The sequence below is a fragment of the Babylonia areolata genome, chromosome 10 (genome assembly GCF_041734735.1).
Source record: "Babylonia areolata isolate BAREFJ2019XMU chromosome 10, ASM4173473v1, whole genome shotgun sequence".
In the NCBI taxonomy this organism is placed as follows: domain Eukaryota; kingdom Metazoa; phylum Mollusca; class Gastropoda; order Neogastropoda; family Buccinidae; genus Babylonia; species Babylonia areolata.
The window spans coordinates 19,345,349-19,368,914 of NC_134885.1; the positions used below are offsets into that span (position 1 = coordinate 19,345,349).

The window sequence follows — 23,566 nt, forward strand, 5'->3', positions numbered from 1 at the left end:
GGAATAACTTGTTGTGTAAACCCGAGAGTGTGGATTTTTGGGGGGTTTGTATTGCTTTATTTCTGTGTTTTTTTAAAATCAGTTTTATTTGTGTGGTTGAACCAGTGCTTGATTTGTTGTTCTTTTTCTTAGTGTCCCCCACCCCTAAAGATTGGTTCTTCTTTTTCAGTTTATTTCCCGAAGATTATTTTTTCTCATCCTGCTCCTTCCCTACCCTTTTCTTCTCTTTCCTGTCATTCTGTTTCTTTTTTCCGCCTTTTCCTCTCCGTTAACATGCAGTTTCTCCTTTCTTTCTTTCTTTCTTCCTTTCTTTCTTTTTTGTGTATGCGTGATTGTTTGTTGTTGTTTTGTTCAGCGCACATCAGAGTTCCCTGCGAAGACTGATGGTGATCGTTGTGGGGTTCATTAACCATATTTGCCGCGTGTGTGATTTATTTTCAATACAGAGAAATGGCGTATCACAGTTTGTTTACCCGTCTTTTTTATATTCTCGATTCCTCACATATTTCAGTTTGTTTTCGATCCACCGAATTTCAAAGATGTTCATCTTATGGACATAAATGTCGTTCCTATTTTAGGGATGCCCATCACTTTAAAAGTCAACAAATGTCAACCTTCCAAGGTAGGAGTAAAACTTCAACTCCTTACTGACCCCAGATTTATCAAATGTAGCACGCAAACTTTTGTCTTCCAATGCGCCAATAGCAGTGGCTTTACCAAAACATTGATACGGCAACATGTCTACAGAAACGTCAAGCATTGACACGGCAACATGTCTACAGAAACGTCAAACATTGATACGGCAACATGTCTACAGAAACGTCAAGCATTGATACGGCAACATGCCTACAGAAACGTCAAGCATTGATACGGCAACATGTCCACAGAAACGTCAAGCACTGGTACGGCAACATGTCTACAGAAACGTCAAACATTGATACGGCAATATGTCTACAGAAACGTCAAACATTGGTACGGCAACATGTCTACAGAAACGTCAAACATTGACACGGCAATATGTCTACAGAAACGTCAAACATTGACACGGCAATATGTCTACAAAAACGTCAAACATTGACACGGCAATATGTCTACAGAAACGTCAAACATTGACACGGCAATATGTCTACAGAAACGTCAAACATTGACACGGCAATATGTGTACAGAAACGTCAAACATTGACACGGCAATATGTCTACAGAAACGTCAAACATTGATACGGCAATATGTCTACAAAAACGTCACAAAACAGGTGAATCTGGATGTTTTCCTTTTTTCGAATTTGGTGTTGTTATGTGGTTTGTTGTAAACCCTTATTGTTGACAAATATTAAAATCAAACCAACTGCAGCATATACTTATAGTGTGCGTACAATTGTGTAAAATAAAGGAATCGAACAGACAAAAATTTGCTGAGGTGCTAAGCCAAACCTGCTCAAATGCTTCCGCCCCCCCCCCCCTTCCCCGAAAGTCCAGATTATGAAGTGTACCATATGACGAAGATTTTTTTTTTTTTTTTATCCAGAGGTGTGCGTCCTACAGGTATAACATTCCATGTATTACGGAGATGACAAGATTGAACTGAGACTTATCCGTATGAAAAAGAATAGGTCAGAAATGGAATAAGAAGCACACTGACGGTGCATAACATGTCGATTAGAATACCTGTTATATTGTGTTGTTATGTTATCGTGAGAAAAGGTATCGTATATCGAGGGAGATAGACTGACGAAAGACTAACACTCCTTAAGGAAGAAGATAGAAAAAAAAAGAAAAAAAAGAAGAAGTAAAATGAAAATAAAAAGAACAAGAAACAAGAACACGTAAAACACTTCTGAAACAATGTCTCTTCCACACTAACATTAAAAAGCTATCCCCACCCTTTCCAAAAGGCATGTATTGAGTTTCCCAGTGTTTCGAACGTCACCACCACCACACCCCTCGCTATCTCCCTTCCCTCCCCCCACGCCCCTCCACGCCCCCCATGCCCCCCCCCAGACCCCCCCCCCAGCCTCCCCCCTCCCCTTTTTTTTTCCTCATTGCCTCCGATCCAGAGACAGAACATCTTCAAAGAGAAGCGGCCACACAGGGATGCCTCCGTTGATTCGATTCCCAAACCATTCCCCAGCATCCCTCCTGCGTCTCCACAGATTCCCGCTTCCGCACTTTTTTCCCCTGCACACCAGTTTTCAAAGCGGACATATCTGTTCAGCAAGGGTGGTGCTGTTTGTCTCTCAGCCTGTCGCGGGGGGAGAAAGTGCCAAAAACGAACAGAAAAAAAAGAAAAGAAAAAAAGAAAGAAAAATAAATAAATAAAAGGCAGGAAACCCCGCAGGCGAAAGTTGATGTCTTCTTAAACAGAAAATGATACAATCACCTTTTGTCCCTTGTCTGTCTCTCTGTCTCTGTCTGTCTGTCTGTCTTTATCTCTTTGTCTCTGTCTGTCTGTCGGTCTGTCTGTCTCTGTGTGCACGGTCAAAAGGGAGGGTGGCGAAAGGAGAAAGACGTGATGATTGGTTGGTGAGTGAAAGAAAAGAACAGAGAAGAACAGTCAAAAGATATTTGCAAAGTTTTCGGAAAGTTAAATCATTCTAGAATATGAAAAACATAACATGAAAGACGTGAAAGAAGGCGAGAAGAATAAAGGGAATACTAGAACTTAGAACAAATCGGAATAAGTAAATGACTCAAAAACTGTTCTGCAGACCAAGCGGTCAACAGCAAGTCACTGTTTTATGCACTGGTTTACAATGAGCCATCCTCTATCCACTGGTGCAATCCTTTTGTTTTTAGTGGTGTTGAAAATATGGCGAAGGTGCAACAGAGAACCAGAACTTCGAGCCATCATACAACGATGGTACAGGTGTACAGGAATAAAGTGAATAATCCAATGATTTGCTGAAGAATTTATGATTTACATAAAATAAAGCGAATAATCCAATGATTTGCTGAAGTACTATGTCATATCACCCTCCTAAAAAGTTTACTTAAGAAAACAAGCATCATGAAATATATGGGTGAAAAAAACACACTTTAGATTGTTGTGTATGCCCTTTTGAAACCTAAACAAGCATCATGAAATATATGGATGAAAAAACCCCACTTTAGATTGTTGTGTATGCCCTTTTGAAACCTAAACAAGCATCATGAAATATATGGATGAAAAAACCCCTCTTTAGATTGTTGTGTATGCCCTTTTGAAACCTGTGCGTTCTGGCAACACATTGGTGAACGTGCTTCACGTTCTGTCTCTCTCTGTAACGATGGTATATGATTATTTCTGTGTGAAAAGATAATGAGGACGAGCCTGCAAGAAACAAACTCTTGTGGTCTGCTTGGCGTAAACATTGTTGCATGACCCGATTTCTGTGTAAAAAATCCAACCATTTACCCGACAATATCATGTTGCCATTATCTGGCGCCACGTCATCATTAACTGCAATCTTTACCTGTCTGAGTGGTATTTTCCACATAATCTTGTCAGGACGACTTTCTTATTTTTGTCTTTGGTTCTTTATGTGCGCAGGGAGGGGGTGGGGGTGTTGAGGGAAGGGGTTCGGGGGCTCATTTAAACGTCTCATTCGAAATGTTAGCACCACCAGATATTCAATGGGTAAAAAGGAATCTGCCTTGTAAATGACCCAAAATCAGGGACGTGGAATCTCGCTGCTCCACAGACGGTTGCAGCAAGTTGTTTGAAGAAAAACACTGGGTGTCGCTCAAGATAAACACAATACAAATCAGGACTGATGATGGAGAGAGGGGCGGGGAAGGAATGGGGGAAGAGATAATCAATGTTTGAGATGAATTATAAAATACGTTAAAAAAACAACAACAACAACAACCCAACTTTATCTTATCTATTCTTCGTAAAGCAAAGCACCTGCTGAAATTATGGGCGTCTCGAACAACTTAACTGTCTTCAACCCCACCACCCCACCCTGTTCTGCAGCTTTCGGTCAAACTTTTCCCTTTTTTGTCCCTTTTCGGTTGCACTTCTTATTAGGTCTCGCACCGAATACAACAGTTCAATAACGACAGCGCACTTTGTCCCTCAGTGTTAGAGAGGGAAAGAAGGAGGAGGACGGAGGGGGGGTGGGGGGGGGGGGAAGATGAGGAGGAGGACAGAGAAAAAGGAGGGTGAGCGATAAGAAAATGAAGAAAAAAAGGGGGGGGGGGGGGGGGGTAGAAAGAGGAGGAGGAGGAGATGGAGAAGACTTAAAACAATGTCGCAGAACAGAACATTTCGAAACGACTTTGATTCAATTTTCAGAAACTAGGTTTTGGCCTTTGCCGTGAATTCAACTGCATTCAAAAGACCTCGAGCGAAGCACTGCGTTATGCAAACGATGGTCACTGTCTTCTTGAATAATTGCAGGGTTGATGGTGTGGACACTCAGACAGTGGATCAGAACGAGAAATGTCAGTGCTGGGGGGACTCTGATGAGGAGTGATGGTGTCGTAGTACCTTAGTGGGTCATCTTTCAGTCGCCAGAAATCGCACGATTTGCAGACCAGTTCTCTTTATCTCTCTGTTTACGACACAATGTGGATGCCAGTAGTAAGAGTCACTGTTCAGGTCAACAGCTTTGACAGAGTTTTTATTTCATTTTATTCCAGTTTTAGTCTGCTGGCAAGTAGTCTTCTTTCTGAAATCTAAAGCAAAAGCACTATGGTGTGAAATAATGCACAGTTCTTTTTAAAAGAGAAATATGTAAATCGTACTTTATAGCTCTCTCTATGTGTCTCTGCCTGTGTCTCTGTCTCTGTCTGTCTGTCTCTCTGCTTTATCAAAAAGACAGTTGGGAAAATGGGAGAATGTGAAGATTGCTCTGTTGGTAAATGTGGAAAATCAGAAAATAACATTTTGAAATAAACTTTAAACGTTTTCAGAAAGCTAAATATGTTTTCTGGTTTATTAGTATTGAAAATGCAGCACAGACGATAGAATGAAGAATTAACAGACGAACAGAAAAAAAAGCTTTGAGCCATTTCTCAGTGATGTGAAAAATGTTCAGGATGTTTTGGATGACGTGAATGAAAATGAGATTAATGTCGATGGGTGGACTGGGGTGCCAAGTGTTACCCTCTTGAAATGAGGAGGCAAAAACGAAATAAACTAAAACAATATAAAAGAAAAGATAAGTCTTACCGTCCTTTGCCCATAAAACATCTATTGAATGGAACAACTTACAGTCAGCATATACCCCCCTCCCAATACACACACACACACACACACACACACACACACACACACACACACACACACACACACACACACACACACACACACACACACACACACACACACACACACACACACACACGCACATACACACACACACACACACACACACACACACACACACACACACACACACACACACTTACAAGACCTGTTTGTTTTTGTTCTTCTCTGCAGAATGTCGTGGACTGTAACAAGATCTCTTTCGAGTTTCACGTTTTTAGTTTTAGTTCAGTTTCTCAAGGAGGCATTAATGCGTTGGGACAAATCCATATACGCTACACCACATCTGATAGGCAGATGCCTGACAGCGGCATAACCCAACGCGCTATTCAGGCCTTGAGTGCATGCCTGAATATTTGTGTACATATCAGAATGGATTTCTGAAGAATTTTTCCAGAAGACAACACTTTTGTTGCCTTGGGTTCTTTTCCAGTGCGCCAAGTGCGTGCGTGCATGCTGCACACGGGACCTCGGTTTATCGTCTCATCCGAATGACTGGACGTCCAGGAGAAAGGGCGAGAGAAGGAATTCAAAAGATGGAAACACACACAGATGGCCTTGTCAATGCAACCCTCTTAACTTACTCTGCAACATTCTGTAACTTCTTCCCGTTGTTCCTCTCCCGTGACCCTGCATTGAACAGTCTCAAGAAATACACTGTTCAGCAAAGACTGGACAGTTTGTCTCACATTGCGAGAGAGAGGGAGTGTGGGTTTGGGGGCGGATGGGGGTGGGGATGGAGGGGGAAGACGGAGAATTGAATGTAGTAGGATCCCTCAGGCGAGAGCTGATGGCTTCACAAAAAGAGCGCTAATACAATAACCAACTGCCCCTTCAGTCTGTTGTCGATTCTGACTCGAGGATATTTGGGCTGTGTTGTTGGAGGACTGTGTCCAGCTAGCCAGTTAGCAGAAAGGGAAATGAGTAACTCCAAAGAAAACGCACAACTCGAAGCTCCTGCACTGTGAAAGTAACACGCGTTTTACAGGTGTATCCGGGTTGACAGCCTTTCTCACAAAGACCACTGTATCGGTGATATGATATCGTTTTTATATCAATTAGGTAATGTGATCTGCTTGGTTTTTGTGACAGTGGGGCTGCATTACGAATTGTCAGGGTGAGCAACGTCCCTGCGTTTTATGGCTTTTTTTCAGTAACCGTTACGTATTGTTATCTCTCTTTATTTTCCATAATATATCTCTTTACATGTCTTCCTCTTCTCTCTGCCAAGCTATCTGTCAGTCAGTCTGTCTGTCTGTCTCCTCTGCTCTGTGCACAGCGATTTTTCTATGACGCATTTTACAGGGGAAAATAGTGCTGTCGCTTCCCACCACACAGTCTCCTTAAAAAAAATATTGTTTTTTTCTTTCTCATAGTTCTCATAGTTTTTTTTCCCTTTCTTAAAACTATTTAGGGGTGGGATAGGGGGGAAGGAAATTACGGTCCCAACGCGTCTAAAGGTGAAGTGTCGAGCTTGTCCGAAGGCCATTGTATCCAACATCGCCCATCGCCGATCTTAGCTCTGAGGCCTTGTTTTTCTGTTCCACGGTCTCTCTGTATAGCTCTCTGTCTGCCTGTCTGTCTCTGTCTGACACTCTCTACCTATCTGTCCCTGCTGGCTGGCTGTCTGCATTTCTAGTTAGATGAATTTTGATTGACTGGATAGGTCACTGGTCAATCAGCCAGTCAATAAACCAGCCACCAAATTACTTTAACCGGTGTGTCAAGCCATACTAAGGCTTGGAAACAGCAAAACCTCCCTAGAACTATTTCTACCAAACTTCCAGACAGACGTAGACAAACCACAAGAAAATGTAAAGTTCACGAAACGAAAATCGCTTTCTTTCATACTCCACATCCACATGCTCATAACAAAAAACAAGATAATACGACACTTTCGACTCACTTAACTACTGACACTCACATTCGAAAAACAAAAACAAACAAACAAAAAAAAACCCATTTCATGTGGAAGCTTTTGCATTACTATGGATTTGAACGGCTCAAAAATGAATTGTTCACGCCCTCAAAGACCAACAGTTGCAAACTGACCAGGCGAGGGCGTCGTTACGAACAACAACAACAAACAAAAATTCCAGACAACGCTGCAGTGGGTGAAGAGGGTGATATGGCCAGATCCACACTTCCCCTCAAGACGGAGTGAACAGTGTTCGCAAGGTGTGGACTTTCCACTCCACTAGACACACAGAGATGTGCAGGGGAATAGATTTGGATATCGCCGATAAAACTAGATGATGATCATCCACAATGAAAGGCCACACCGTATTTAACGTTTTTGATGCAGGAGGTACCATGGACTGTGTGAATGTGGTAGTGAACGTGGAAATGTGGAGGGTTGTCGAGGCACAGGTGTAGCACTGCCTCCTCACAGGCAGCTTGTCACAGGAGTCATGCCACCTGTAAGATGGCGAAGTGGGGATGCAGATGTCACAACGTGGAGACACCACCACAACCATCCCGGCAGGCATGACAGGTACACCGGTGAAGCCCGGGTGGTAGGTAGGCCAGGTAATAGCCACATTGCAAGACAAAGTTTCACACACACAACGGCACTATCAGCAAGGACAGACCAGCGCCCCGGACTGACCCAGAGCGGAGTGAAGAGACAGATGTTAAGGAAAGCGCCGAGACAGACAGGACTGTGACATACGATGACGTGGACCGTCCTCCACCTTCAACAAAGCGGATTGTGAAGACTCGGCATGCAGGGCAGCCAGTGACACAGAAACACCGACCTTTCACCACAGGCTCTGTGGCGCCATACGAACTGCAGTCTGCACACTGTCAGAAAACCTGACGGATTTTAGCCCGGCAAACCAGAAACTCTTGGCGCTCGACTGTACAAAAAGAGAGAGGACTTCTGATCAAGTGACGATATGTCCCAGAACAAACAATGGCGACTTGCGAAGTTGCTGACGACTCAGCCAACCAATAATAACAATAACAATGATGATAATGATGATGATGATAATAACAACAACAATAATGATAATCATAATGATGATAGTGATATTGAACGGCATTTAAACAGCTCATTTCTTTAAGTAAGTTTTGACTAAATGCGATGGCATTCGCCAAGGACAAATACATTCGAACTGTGCAAAAAACAACAACAAACCAACAACAACAAAAAACAAACTCTGAACATAGAAGGAGCTTCCCAGTCAGTAAACAACCTGCCTTTCTGTTCCTAACGCTAGCACAACTGTCAAGAATACTACTACTCACAGGAGATCTTCCATCCCCAACATTTACAACTCACTTAAAAAAAAAGGAGGAAAAGGGCACATTTCAGACTGGACAGTGTGTATGTACGTACTTGACATGGTGAGTCAAATAACTCGTCAGTGAGTGATTGGGTGAGTTTGCAAACATGTGAGGAAGTGAGTAAGAGAATTAAAGAGGTAGGTAGGTAGGCATACAGACGGCTAGTTGGTAAGCTCGTGGACTTGTCATTTAGTTACTTTGGCAGTCAGTTGTCGGTCACATAGTCATAAGACATTTGCAATTGTTTACAACAAAATGACACTAACGTATTGTCATGATATCGACCAGTCTTAAAAAAAAGAAACTGGAAGCAAAAGATCGAGACAGACAGAAAAAGTGACAATGGGGGTGGCAGATGAAGGGAGGAGGGTACAACCGAGAGAGAGAGAGAGAGAGAGAGAGAGAGAGAGCCTCCCACGCGCAAATACACATACACATACGCATACACACACAGACATGGACATAGACACACACACACACACACACACACACACACACACACACACACACACACACACACACAGAGGCACATTCAGAGAGAGAGAGAGAGAGAGAGAAACACACACACAACCACACACACACACACGCACACACACACACACACACACACACACACACACACACACACACACACACACACACACACACACACACACACACAGAAGAATGAAAGAAATCAAAAGACAAAAAGAGACACCTTAATGTGACTGTCTTGTTTCTTGGATCGTCCTCTTCTCACTCAGAGATGAAGCTGACAAGATTGGTGTGATGTGAACAAAAATGTGACTGCAGTATTAAAAGGCTGTTGAAACTCTCTCCCTCTGCAGATGGTCATCAAAAACATCACTCTGTTTGCTGAACGCGCAATATTGCAGGGAAACTTGTGAGCGTAATGAAGGCGGAAAATTGGCACTCTTAAGATATTGGCGATTTTCTTCTGATCTTCTCCTTGTTCCTTTGTGTTTGTTTCCTGTCTGTGGCTGTCTCTTGATCTGTCTCCTGTCTCTGTTGCACTTACATTCTCAATCGATAAAAAGCCTTTTGGAACAGATAAAGATGCGTTGTATGTTTGTTCTTATGTTCCTCCGGAAGGTTATACTTTTTACACTTATTTTGACATTGATAGTGAAATTAGTTTACTTGAATGATGTTTGATAGGTTTTGTTATTATTATGTGGTGATCTGAACAGTAGAACGACAAATATATCTAAATACTATTTTACTTCAAGTATAGTTGATGATACGATGTCCATAATTACAGAGGTATGTCTCTTAGTGACGTGAGTAATAACATTTTCAGCTCCATTACAAATAAAAGATTACAGGAGTGGATTATTGAAAATAACATTACTGGCGAACATCAAACAGGATTAAAAAAAATTATACTTAGCCTTGGATCACACTTTTCATTTATTAGTGTCTATACAGAAACAGTTTTCTTCCAAATATAAAGAATATGTAGATTTTGTTGATTTCGATAAAGGATTTGTTTCTGTAAACATGATTTTTGTATGACCTATTCTAATTAAAATGGCATTGAAGGTAAACTGCACAGATACAATGAAAACATGTTGGGCAATATCAAATGGAGGGTAAGATGTGGTGCAAACTTAGCAAATTCCATTTAAATGCTCTGTCGGAGTAAAACAAGTTTATGGTTTCAGTCCGTTAGTATTCTCTATATCCATAAATGAGCTAGCACGACACAGTATTGATAATGGGAAACATGGGGTTATTTTGACAACTTATGCTTTTGAATTATCCATTGTTTGTTAACGATGATGTAGTTTTGTTTTCAGAGACAATTATGGGTTTACAGAACCAGTTAAATGTAAAACATTTTACTGCCTCAAGAATCCAATTAAATTTTTCATTATATCATTTCGTAAGGGTACAAACTTAGGTGCATGCAAAGGAAAGGTGGGTATAATGGTGTTCCAGTTCCTGTGGCTAATATGTTTTCAAAGAACTGCAAAAATGTTTCTCCACTCGTCTCTGTTTTGTTGTCACATGTGAAGATATTGTTTGTAAAACCGACAATGTTTCTAAATTTGACAGAACTTGCATTTTTAATTCATAACAATTGTTTAGAACTGTTTTCAAGATTTTTGATTCACAGATTCACAAGTACATCCTATCATGCAGTATGGGTCGGAACTAAGTTTGTTGGTGTTGTTTTTTGTTTGGGGAGGGTATTGAAGGTTTCTGGAAGTAGATCCGAAAACACTCAACGATCCAGTATGGTGAAATTAAACTTTTTAAGGAATTATAATGTATGTGAATTGTGCTTTCGATTTTATCAGGTATATGCTAAAATCATTACGGATGGAAACTCAAAGACTACAACGTAGACCGTACAAACTTTTTATACCACGTAGATGCCAATCGTAAAAAAAAACAACAACAACTGGGATATGTTTTTTTTAATGTGGGTCTTTGTTTGTGTGGAAATGGATGTTGGCATATTTAATTAAACCAGGGTGCTGGTTGTTTAAAAAGTTTTATATAAACCTGTCATCAACGCTTAGTTGATTGCAGGTGGTCAACTTTAAATCTACATTCTAGTACCATTAAAGGGTTTAGTCTTTATAGAACATTTTCCAGTAATCATGATTTGAAATGCGTATTTGTAGTTAAATATTGATAGATTTCTCAGGTGTATTAAAAAAAGATTTAAACTCGGTATATCTACTTGACTGTTCATTGTTTAAGGTATAAAACATTTCAAGAATCTGATTTAACGTGTCCATTATACAGTAAATAAAAAAAGAAAAGCTGAAGTAGGCCAACATTTTGTGCTCCGGTGTCAAAACTGGGTAAGTCAGAGAAAGACTCATTCATACTCAGTGTTCAAGTTCAGAGTATGGGTGTCCCATTCTGACGGTTGGTTCTCACATTCCTGTTGTACGTAATTTATCTATGAACTTGAACAAGGTCTTTAAGTTGAGAGAAATATCGTGCGCGCGCGTGTGTCGATCACATACATGTAACTTTTAGTCTCTGATTACTTTTCGAAGCTCTATCAATTTCTGAAGGATAGTTTGAGAGTCCAGTTCCCAATCTGGGTGACATCTGTACATCCCCCTTTCCCTCCCTCTCTTTCCCCTCTCAACTTCGAAATTCTCAGGTCTCTACGAACTTTCACAATAATGCCTTCTCGGCTTCTATTTCCTTCACTCTGCAGGTTGTTCATTATCCTGGCTCAATGTTTGGTCTCCTGTCTATCTGTCTATCTGCCTGCCTATCTGTCTGTCTGTCTGTCTGTCTGTCTGTCTATCTGCCTGCCTATCTGTCTGTCTGTCTGTCTGTCTGTCTTCTTCCTTGTCTATTTGTCCGTCTCTGTCACTTCTGTTCAGTGTTTGTGTTGACCAATTCGCTTCAGAAATTACAAAGTACATGTGATCACATCTCTATTACAGCTGATGCATAAAAAATTAGGGCTTTCATTTTTCACACAAGTGTGTGTTTATATACAACATGTCTATAACCATGTGTTTCGGTTGTCTGTGCGTCCGTGTGTTTGTATGTTTGTTCGTGTGTCTGTGGCAAACATTGACATGTTCATTTTCTCAGAAAATACTTTGTAAATACTAAAGTTGGATTAAACACACAGAAAAAAATATTTTCATTCATACTGATGATGTACGTCTTCCGGATTAAGCCGTATTAGCCTCCGGATCCGCAAGATTTGATTGGGTCGTTTTCGGTTCCTCGCTGGAACTTTGATAATGGATTTTAAGACGGCATGACATTCTATTTCTTGTTCGCAGTTAAAAAAACAAACAAACAAACAAACAAAAAACAAAAAACAACAACAAACAAACAAACAAAACAAAACAAAACAAAACAAAAACGAAATTCTGGACTGAGCACACACAATGACTCTTACCCCACAGTTAACGTGTTTAATGCATACGTGTATATTAAAGAGGGCACTGATTTAACTTGAATGAACGTACTGAAAATTCTAGTCGACGGCAACCATCTTGCCTGAAAAGTCCATCGATGGGAATCGTTCTGCACACATTAGCTACATTTGTTATGAAGTTCCTGAGCGGTCAAGTCATGGAAAAGACATGTACAGGTTAAAACAGGTTCGACAGATACGAAGGTATATCTAGGAGTAGTTTTGGATGTTAGTGAAATGCAGATCTGATGTGATTAACTTTGTCTATCACAATGTTTTAACAGATCTGCACAAATTCGTTTTTTTGACGGTGAGCATAAAAATATGATTTGGATCGCCCTATCCAGTTTGTTGATCGTCTGACTGTTGGAATGGGAGAAGTGACCCGTGTGTATACATATTGTGTGTGTGTGTGTGTGTGTGTGTGTGTGTGTGTGTGTGTGTGTGTGTGTGTGTGTGTGTGTGTGGCGTGCACATGTGTGTGTGTGTGTGTGTGTGTGTGTATGTGTGTGTGTGTGTGTGTGCGTGTGGCGTGCGTGCGTGTGTGTGTGTAGCGTGCATGCGTGTGTGTGTATGTGTTTGTTTGTTTGTTTGTGTATGTGTGTGTGTGTGTGTGTGTGTGTGTGTGTGTGTGTGTGTGTGTGTGTGTGTGTTTCTTTGCAAGTTGTACAGGTGAATAATGGCCAGATATACTCGGCTTAAGTGCATGTTTGTCTGTCATGTTGTCCACTAATCCGCCTTGGTGTGGGGGAGTGGGGGGGACTTGAAAAACACAAGAACGTTAAGGATAGGAGGGAGTGTCTTTTTTGCGTGTGTGTGTGTGTGTGTGTGTGTGTGTGTGTGTGTGTGTGTGTGTGTGTGTGTGTGTGTGTGTGTGTGTGTGTGCATGCGCGCGTGTGTGTGTATGTTCACATATATATATATATATATGTGTGTGTGTGTGTATGTGTGTGTGTGTGTGTGTGTGTGTGTGTGTGTGTGTGTGTGTGTGTGTGTGTGTGTCTGTATGTGTTTATTAATACAGAGAGAGAGACAGACAGACAGAGAGACAGAGACAGAGAGAAGGTGTGGGGTACAAACAGTTAATGGTGAAGTGATTTTCTTTTCTTGTCTTCGGTGTCACATAAACATTTTTTCATTTTGTTTTCTTGATAACACTCGAAAGCGTTTTAAAGTTCGAATTATGATGAAGAAAATATTTGTTTCACGATATAATGTGACGTCAGAACAACCATGTGTTAATCTGAAAAAAACAAAAACAAAAAAACACGAAATGATGATAATGATGGCAGTGATGATGATGATGATGATGATGATGATGATGATGATGATGATGATGATGATGATGATGATGATGATGATGACGATGATGATGATGATGATGATTGACTGTATATCTACAGACATCACAAAATAACTAAGGACCCCATTCAAAAAGCAGATAATCTTTTCAACAAAATGATAGAAAAATCGATAGATATCTAAATCATGGAGACAGAAATGATAATGATGATGACGTTGATGACAGTAATGATGATGATGACGACGACCGCGAGCAAAACGAGGTTAACAATGAATAAACTTCGTTTGCTGATTCATATCAAAGAGGAAGAGTCATTCCGGTTCCTGCATTTTGAACAACAGGAATCAAGAAAACGTCATAAACACACACACACACACACACACACACACACACACACACACACACACACACACACACACACACACACACATATACATACACACACACACACACACACACACGCACGCACACACCACACACACACACACACACACACACACACACACACACACACACACACACACACACACTTCGCTGATATTCATACCGTTGACGTACTTCCTGTTCCAGATGACGCCACTTCCTGTGCTGCTGTCTGTGACGTTTGTGGTGTTCCGGTGCACGGCCACGCTTCCCACCAGCCTGCTGATGTCGTCCTCCTACCCGCCTCCCGGCGACAGCCCCGAGGTGGAAGAGCTCCTCCTTACCAACCTGCTGTATAACGCCCACACACCTCCCCCCTCCCCCCGGCACAGGCTCCAACACCGCTTCAGACTGTCCGAAAAGCGCGCCCACTCGCAACAACAACAACAACAACAATTTCAGAACCTCTCCAGAGACCCGGAAGAGCACCTGTCCAGCAGGCTCCTCGCCCTCAACGACCACCTCAGCAGGAGACGTCAGATCCTTGGCGCTATCCTGAAGCGTCTGGGAGCCACGGTCTCCACCAGGGCCGTGTCTGCCCTTGGCAGGAAACACGGCGGGCACGATGGCAGCGCGTGCCTGGAGGGGTGTGTGCGTAGGCGGATGGAGAACAACGCCAAGCCCCTTGTCCGCTCTGCCAGACTGGAAGGAACGACCTTCCCGCCGTCCCTGTATCTTTTAGGAGGAGCGGTGGGGCGATAGGAGCAAAGAAAGACAGAGAGAGAGACAGAGAGAGAGAGAGAGGGAGAGGGGGAGAAAAACAGATTGTGTGGACGGTCTTTCAGCGTCTGAATAGTAAACCAGTTGAGTGGCGACGTTCAGAACAGGGAAGAGGCTTCAGGAATCGCGGTAATAATAGCAATGATAATGATGATAATAATGACGATACTGATGATAATAATAATTTAATAGTAATACTTTTAGTTTTCTTTTTCTTAATTTTTGTTTCTTTCCCGTATACGTTTAAGCAAACTTCAAACAAAACTGGTTGAAGCGTTCCAGGTGAATCTAACCCTGAATAACAAACATTCTCTTGAAATCAAAATTCGAACGAACGCCTGTCGTAATAATCATGAAAAATTCTGCTATCCAATCAAATGTTTGTTGTTTAATTAAAATGTACATTCACTTTAGATGATGTCATGGTTTATCAAAGAGACTCTCCTGAAAAAGTGTTCCTGTTTTTTGGTTGTTTTTTTTTTTGTTGTTGTTTTTGGTTTTTTTAAATCTCCACAGGGTATTATCAGTGCCAAGACTGATTCCAGAAACATTTTTCTCGAAGAGGCATCTTTATGAAGGCGAGGGAGAGCTTTTGTCAATAGTTCAAAATTACCTAGGGTGTGTGCTTGTGATTCCAGTTAATAGGTTCCGCGCCATCGCCGTTTTCTTGTCAAATATCATTGTTTTTATTTCAACCACTTCTGAAATCAAAAAAATAAGTTACTGAAATGCAAAAGAACCAGTTTAATGTGCTTATCATCCGCATGTGTGTGTGTGTGTGTGTGTGTGTGTGTGTGTGCGTGTGCGTGTGTGTGTGTGTGTGTGTGTGTGTACGCGCGCGCAAACGTATGTGTGTGTTCTTTTATGTGCTTGTTGTGAATCTGCTATCTGTCTATCCACCTGTCTACTTGTTCATCATGGACATTAGTTGCCCTCGAACGCAGTTCGATACAGCTTTGGTTTGTTGAGACTGAATTACAACTCCAAAGCCAAGTATTTGTTATCCATGGTGAAAGTCACAAGGTACCTACGCGTTAAGCATCATTCGTAAATAAAGCATTCATGCAATCAACAAGTTTTCCCTAGCATGGATTCCACATTGTCAGCTGCTATCAGCTGACCAGCATCACCACAATGCTCACTCTTTATATATAGAAACAGTCAGGCGGACAGAGAGACAGAGACAGAGAGACAGACAGACAGAAGTAGCGAGAGAGATACAAAGACAGAGAGAGAGAGAGAGAGAGAGAGAGAGGGGGGGGGGGAGAGAACGGATAGTTTACACATTACAATAATTACATTTGAATAATGAACATAATAAACTCATGAAATTATTGAGAGACGAAGAGAAAGTAAAAGTGACAGACCGACAGAGACGTAGACAGACAGTCAAACAGACAAACAGACAGACAGAAAGAGACAGAAATCTCTCAACGAAGCCTGAGTTATGCATGTGTTTGGATGTGCCGCTAAAAGCTCTCAGTCTCTTAAACTTTCTTTGTGAGATTTGTGGGTTTGCTCCCACCTGCTTTGGAGTACATTCTCCATATCTGCCCCCTGTTCCAACAGGAAAGACAAGATAGCTTGACGACACTCTTCCCACGACCATCTATATGGCACCTACGAGAATCTGCGGAAAACAAAGTCATTAATCGTCAGAAATAGAGTGTGAACGCCTATAAGTTCCCAGCCGCCGCATGTTGTTTGTATTTTTGTGTGTGGGTGGATAAGTGTGTGAGCACGCAAGGTGATGAAACAGCACTCAACAGGAATAAAATGAAGGTTGTGAACACTTCTTGAAACGAAAGTCATTGTAACCACTGTATTTTTTTTCATCCCCACTTAGTTCTGGTGTTGCATGTGATTGTCCCTCCACTACTGCCCAGTCCACAGTCTCTATAAAAAGGTCAGTAAATAAGTGTATGCCAATGTAGATTTCTGAAGTTTTATGGTGGCGGTTGTGGGAGGGAGGTAAATCATGCCAGTCCTTTGACAAAAAAGGACATTGCTTGCATCAAGCCAGACAACCATCTTGCCAAACTGACCTTGCTTGCTGATCAAACTATTCAGTCCATCAAACAGACTCTCAATTCGCAAGTCACGTTAGTCCAACCTCCAATGTTTACAAAACCAAATATGTTACACTGGTCCCTTTTGAAAAGCCTGCGTTCCATAAGGGAACCCGGATTTGCAAGTTATCTGCAACAAATTAGTGTGTGTGTTGCTCCAAGATCGTTATAATTGACATTAATCAACTTAGTAAGTTGATTAGTCAATGGTTTGTTGTTGTTGTTGTTTGTCTTTCTCTGTAACCTCTGCCTCATCAAGGAAGGACAAAGTGAGAGGTTTTAGCTGTATGGATAGACAGCCATGTTGGGCTGTTGTGCAAAGTTCCAATGTAACCTTAAATGAAATATTTCACTGTAATGTTTACATGTAAAGTTTTCGATACAATCTGTGTGCAAAATGTTTCGTTAAAATGTTTATATCGTTTCATTCGTTGCCACTGTTTGGAAAACACACACACACAAAAAGACAACCGCTCGTCTGTTGTTCGGGAAATGACTTACCGAAAAAAAGGTAGTCAAAAGTATACAAGAAAGAAAGAAAGAAGAGAAAAGAGAGGAGAAACAGGTTAATTAGCGGAGGAACGAGGAGGGGAGGGAGAGGGAGAGGGCGGGGAATGGGGGGAGGGGGGGGGGAGGCAATGACACACGGAAGAACAAATTCTTGACGCTTCAATGACAACATATATCACCAATGAATATCGTTATGGAGATGGTTCTATACTTTCAAAACATGAACAAATTATTAGGACACAGTTTGTGTGGCTGGTTTTTATTAGGGAATGCTTCGGGGGACGGGGGTTAGTTCAGAAATGGCAGAAAGGCTGTCTGTCAACACTCGTCTTTCCAATGATTACTCTGTGATTGATTTTAAGTTTCCTTCACTTGTTTTGTGTTTCACCCTACTGTCTGTTTGTTCCCTTGTTTGAAATGTACAGGTGCTTATTTGTTTGTTTGTTTATTTGTTTTGTAATGAAAGACATCGAATGTTATGGACTGACTTGAAAAAATGATAGAGTGAATTCGACAGTCATGTAATTGATACATATGAGGGCCCCTGTCTTCTTTTTTTCCTTTTTTTTGGGGGGTTTGTTTGTTTGCTTGCTATGTGTCGTCGTTGTTGTTGTTTTTGCTGCTGATGTTGTTTATTGTTGTTGTTTAGGTTGGGGGGGAGGGAGGACACGGAGAGGGGGGGTGGGGTGGGGGTCGGGGTGGGGGGGTCGTCAAGGGCAGGAGAGGCCTGAGGGGTGGGACAGGCATGAGGGGGAAGGTTTGACGGGTTAATCTGTTATGGGATAGTTCAGGTTCAATGTTGTCAGGTCGATCTAACGTTCATGCGTGTTGAACAGTCCACTGGTTCAGCCTCGTTCTCTCGGTCCATTGACATCCAGTGCTGCACGCTGGACCTGTCTTCACAGTGAATGACAAATAAAAACAAACTCATGTGCAGCTTCAACCGTGTTTACATATTAATTGGGAAGCGCGTGACCTCTCTCTCTCTCTGGCTTGTTGCGCGATCATACGCGCTGTGTACATTTATATAAGCATGCACACACACATACACACACACACACACACGCGCGCGCGCGCGCGCACACACACACACACACACACACGTACCTATTTTCGTGTACAGACATACGACGCACATGTACGCGAGCGCTCTTATACACATACACACACGTACGTGTGTACATGCAAATACACGTGGTCATGTACACATACACACAACCACGCATGGACGCACGTGCATACCATAAGATGCACTGGTCACGCTCTCACACATACACACACACACACACACACACACACACACACACACACACACACACACATACTTCATTTGTTTACTTGTTTGTTTATTGGTTACAAAACAAAAACAACAGAATGGAATATCAGTTAAATTCTTTTATTTTCACAGAGGTAAACTAGGTTGTTACAGGTTAACAATCACTTATGTAAGTATTTCACGCTAACCTGTAAATCGATATCCACAAGTACCTTTTCATTGTCTTCCTCCCTCAACCTCCGTTGACCACATCCTCCCCACTGTGCCCCCTTCAGCCCCCCGCACCGCTCCCCCCGCCCACCCCTTTGCTCTTTCACAATGACGACTCCCCGCTACTCCATGAGGGCCGGAAGCGAACAAACATTAAGTGCTAATTCATTTCTTCCTCGAATAAAAACGTCCTTTCGTGACATTCCCCACTGCCTCCCACATTGTCCTCTCCCGCTGCTGTTCCACGAAAACAAATTCTGACACCCAGCAAATTAATCATACCACAAGGCTGATTTGAAGACTGTCTTTTGCGTGATGAACAGAAACGCTTTGATTGTCTTTCAGTAAATCCGTCATAACTAAAACCAACTAAAACACAAATAGCAAACAAAATGCATCATGGTCTCAACATCAGAATCCTGACAGAGAAATAAAAAGAGTATTAAAAAAAAAGAATATTGAAAAAAAAACCGAAAAGAAAAAGAAAAGAAACAGAAAAGATGAAAACATTCAGCTACAATTATTTCGATTCCACTTGACCTGAAAATGACGTAAAACGTGAATGAAAAAAAAATGACGGTTTATAGTTTATATATTTGTGTCTTAAGAAACAAAGATACACAGTAAGACATCTCTCTCTCTCTCTCTCTCTCTCTCTCTCTCTCAGACACACACACATAAACACACACATGTATATATACATATATATATATATATATGTGTGTGTGTGTGTGTGTGTGTGTGTGTGTGTGTGTGTGTGTGCTATATTTAATATATATATATGTATGTGTGTGTGTGTGTGTGCGTGCGTGCGTGCGCGCGCGCGCGTGTGTGTGTATGTGTGTGTGCACGCGAGCTCAAGACGTAGCTGTGAATAGGAAAACAACGAAAATTCGGGAAACGAAAAAAAAAGCAATAACAAGAAGGAATAGTTGTCACTAGGATAACTGGAACTGGAATGTGTTGGAGAGGCATGTAAGGGGGTGGGGGTGGATGGGTGACAGGAGCAACACACAGACCATGATACAGCAAATCACCACGGGAAACAAAACGAAGAACGCAAACACGCCAAGCACGTGCATGCAAATTGTCTCGTCACTTGAAAACCCCACTCAGTGACTGCACTGTGAGGCAGACTGTCCGCTGCAGCACACCTCTGTCAGGGGGAGGCAACCCGCTGTCTCTGACTGCAATGACTGATGACAAGACAGCGTGGGCACCACCTCCTCTTCACAGAACGGGATATATGGCCACCACACGATGTCAACTTTTGCCAGTCAGACCACACTGTTTAACAGTAGGTGGTCTTCTTACAAGAAGGTCAGGAAAGTTTTTGACTGAGACTACGCAGATTAGATACACACAGTACACGAAAATAAACCAAAAAAAAGCACAGGAACACAGGATATGGCACACACTGTATTACTTTTTTTTTGTCACAACAGATTTCTCTGTGTGAAATTCGGGCTGCTCTCCCAGGGAGAGCGTTTCGCTACACTGAGAGCGCCACTTTTTTTTTTTTCATTCCTGCCTGCAGTTTTTTTTGTTTTGTTTTGTTTTTCCTATGGATGTGGATTTTTCTATAGAATTTTGCCAGGGACAACCCTTTAGTTAGCGTGGTTTCTCTTACGTGCCCTAAGTGCATGCTGCTCACGGGACCTCGGTTTATCGTCTCGTTCGAATGACTAGCGTCCACACCACCACTCAAAGTCTAGTGGAGGGGGAGAAAATACTGGCGACTGTGCCGGGATTCGAACCAGTGCGTGCAGATTTTCTCGCTTCCTAGGTGGACGCGTTACCTCTTGGCCAACTCTCCACTCCACATAAAAGACCAAACCGGCGAGAACGAGCGAAGAACACAAACACGCGAACTACGTATATATGCGAATAGCCTGGTGATGTCAAACTCTCCGTGTGGCACACTCCGCGGGGCAAATGCAATCCCTGCTGGAGCTCATCCCTGTAGCAAGGGCAAGGAGTTTTCTTACCTTCTTCCTTCCTCCCCCCAACTCCGAGTTCCCATTTACAAAGGTAATAAATCTCCTTAATCTACAAGTTCATAGCGGTCTCTCCGCATGATCTATGATTATATTTTATGCAGTTGCTTTTTACTGGTGGCGTGGTCATCGATTTCATGCTGGCAGCAAGCTCCATTAAGTGACACCTGTTTGTTTTGAGTATAAATATTCAAAGCAAAGAGTGCACTGACCTTGACCACATCACACCCCCATGGATAAGACCACAGCCACGAACAACTTGACCTGAAGGGCTTACTGCCGATAGGTCGTTAAACTCAACTATACCAGTGCATTGTGGATCATTAGGAAAACATTCAATGTACGGGCTATGTTCGGCACGTCAAGTCAGTGAACTTGACACGACGTTGATATGTTCTTTTGTGTGTGTCCTTGGCAATACAGGGAGTGCAGAATGTTCTTATTCTTCTTATAATCATTCATTTGTATATTGTAGCGTGCGTTTGACTATGAAGGCCATCAAAAGGTAAAAGACACATTCAAGCATGCGGTCAGAATTTCTTTTTATTTTGTTTTTATCTTTTCTATTCGGTTAAGTTTAGTTTGGTTTTGGACTGGCTCAGTTCAGTTCTTTTGCATCCATTTCCATTCATGTAAATTTAATTCCGTTCAACTCAGTTCAGTTTTAGTTTTGTATTGGAGAACAGATCGTATGAACCAGGCTCTTGACTGAACATGTCTTACAAAGGCGATGAAACACAACATACTCAATAAACCGTTAGCATCATCAACAACAGCAGCAACAACAAATATATATATATATATATATATATATATATATATATATATACACACACATATGCACACATACATATACATGTATATAATTTAAAAAAATATCCAAACGAAATTTATTTCAGCGAACTCATAATCTACATTAAATGGGAATTTTTATATTGACTTCTTTTTTATTCTCAGAAACAGGGAAAAAAAGTCTCAGGTAAACCATAGCGAAAAAGGACCTTCATGGAGTGTTCAATGCAGCACCTGCACCTGACTGGACACATATCCCAAACAAACAGCAAGACGTTCAGTACTGAGGAGCTGAGCACTAGGCACACACCTTGACATGTCTTCATCCTTCAGATGACCAGAAAGCGAAAAACAAGAAGCTAAGCCTTTATGGACCACGTGTAATTCTTGCTGCACAACAAAACAATGGGGAGAAATGTGGGTGGGAATGACCAGTACACACATATGATGACCCAAATCATATTTCAGCTCGCTCACCATCTGAAACGAGATTTTGTCGAACCGATAGTTGTGTGCTGGATATTATGGAGCAAGTAGTCCAAACTGACTTACGATAATGATACAGATCTATCAAAGTTTCAAACTTTCTCTGTCTTCATCACGACTTTTCCGTTCCGATAAACAGTGATTAAATCGGCAGACATGAACTACACGATAATATCTCCACACGTCTAGTTCTGTCGACAAAAATCTAATCGACAGATCGAACGCGTTGTCCCACTCTGAACAGTGTAGACTGAAGGTTTATCACCACTCTGAACAGTGTAGACTGAAGGTTTATCACCACTCTGAACAGTGTAGACTGAAGGTCTATCACCACTCTGAACAGTGCAGACTGAAGGTCTATCACCACTCTGAACAGTGCAGACTGAAGGTTTATCACCACTCTGAACAGTGTAGACTGAAGGTCTATCACCACTCTGAACAGTGCAGACTGAAGGTCTATCACCACTGAACAGTGCAGACTGAAGGTCTATCACCGCTCTGAACAGTGCAGACTGAAGGTCTATCACCGCTCTGAACTGTGCAGACTGAAGGTCTATCACCACACTGAACAGTGCAGACTGAAGGTCTATCACCACACTGAACAGTGCAGACTGAAGGTCTATCAACACTAAACAGTGTAGACTGAAGGTCTATCACCACACTGAACAGTGCAGACTGAAGGTCTATCACCACACTGAACAGTGCAGACTTCTCTGATGGCAGACGACATTGCGAAAACAAAAAGAAGAAAAAATGAAAAAATGGACAGTTCTTTGTAGCAGTCAGTGAAAATGCACGCTCATCTTCAAAAACCTCGAATGTTTCTCTTCAAATGATGGCAGAATGACTTCAGTTCCGATAACCCCGAAACATTTTCAAATACACACGTGTTGTGTCAGTTACGGCTGACAAATTGTGGGCCGTTACGTCAAGAAGAGTTGTTAATTTAGATGGTCACTGATGGATAGTGTGCAGTCAGTCATACAGGGCATGTGCGCAACTCATTCTCTGAACAGTTTCAGTTTTCAGTTTATCAAGGAGGCGTCACTGCATTCGGACAAATCCATGTACGCTACACCACATCTGCTAGGCAGATGCCTGACAGCAGCGTAACCCAACGCGCTTAGTCGAGGCCTTGAGTGCATTCTTATATTATATTTGTGTGCCTATCAGAGTGGATTTCATTTTCCATAATTTGGCCAGAGTACAACACTCTCGTTGCCATGGGTTCTTTTTCAGTGCGCCAAGTGCGTGCTGCGCACGGGACCTCGGTTTATCGTCTGATCCGAAAGACTAGGCGCTCAGTTTGATTTTCCAGTGAAACTTGGGAGAAAGGG

General features: G+C 42.0%; 1 protein-coding gene across 1 annotated transcript in view; it reads left to right on the forward strand.

The window, feature by feature from the left end:
- The window catches only part of LOC143286480 (uncharacterized), a 59,076-nt gene extending 43,072 nt beyond the window's left edge, over positions 1 to 16,004 (forward strand). The window contains exon 2 of the mRNA XM_076594056.1: positions 14,317 to 16,004. Within this exon, the coding sequence (XP_076450171.1) occupies positions 14,317 to 14,871 (555 nt within the window). The 3' untranslated portion in view covers positions 14,872 to 16,004. The remainder of the gene's footprint in view (positions 1 to 14,316) is intronic.
- Positions 16,005 to 23,566: the final 7,562 nt, after the last annotated feature.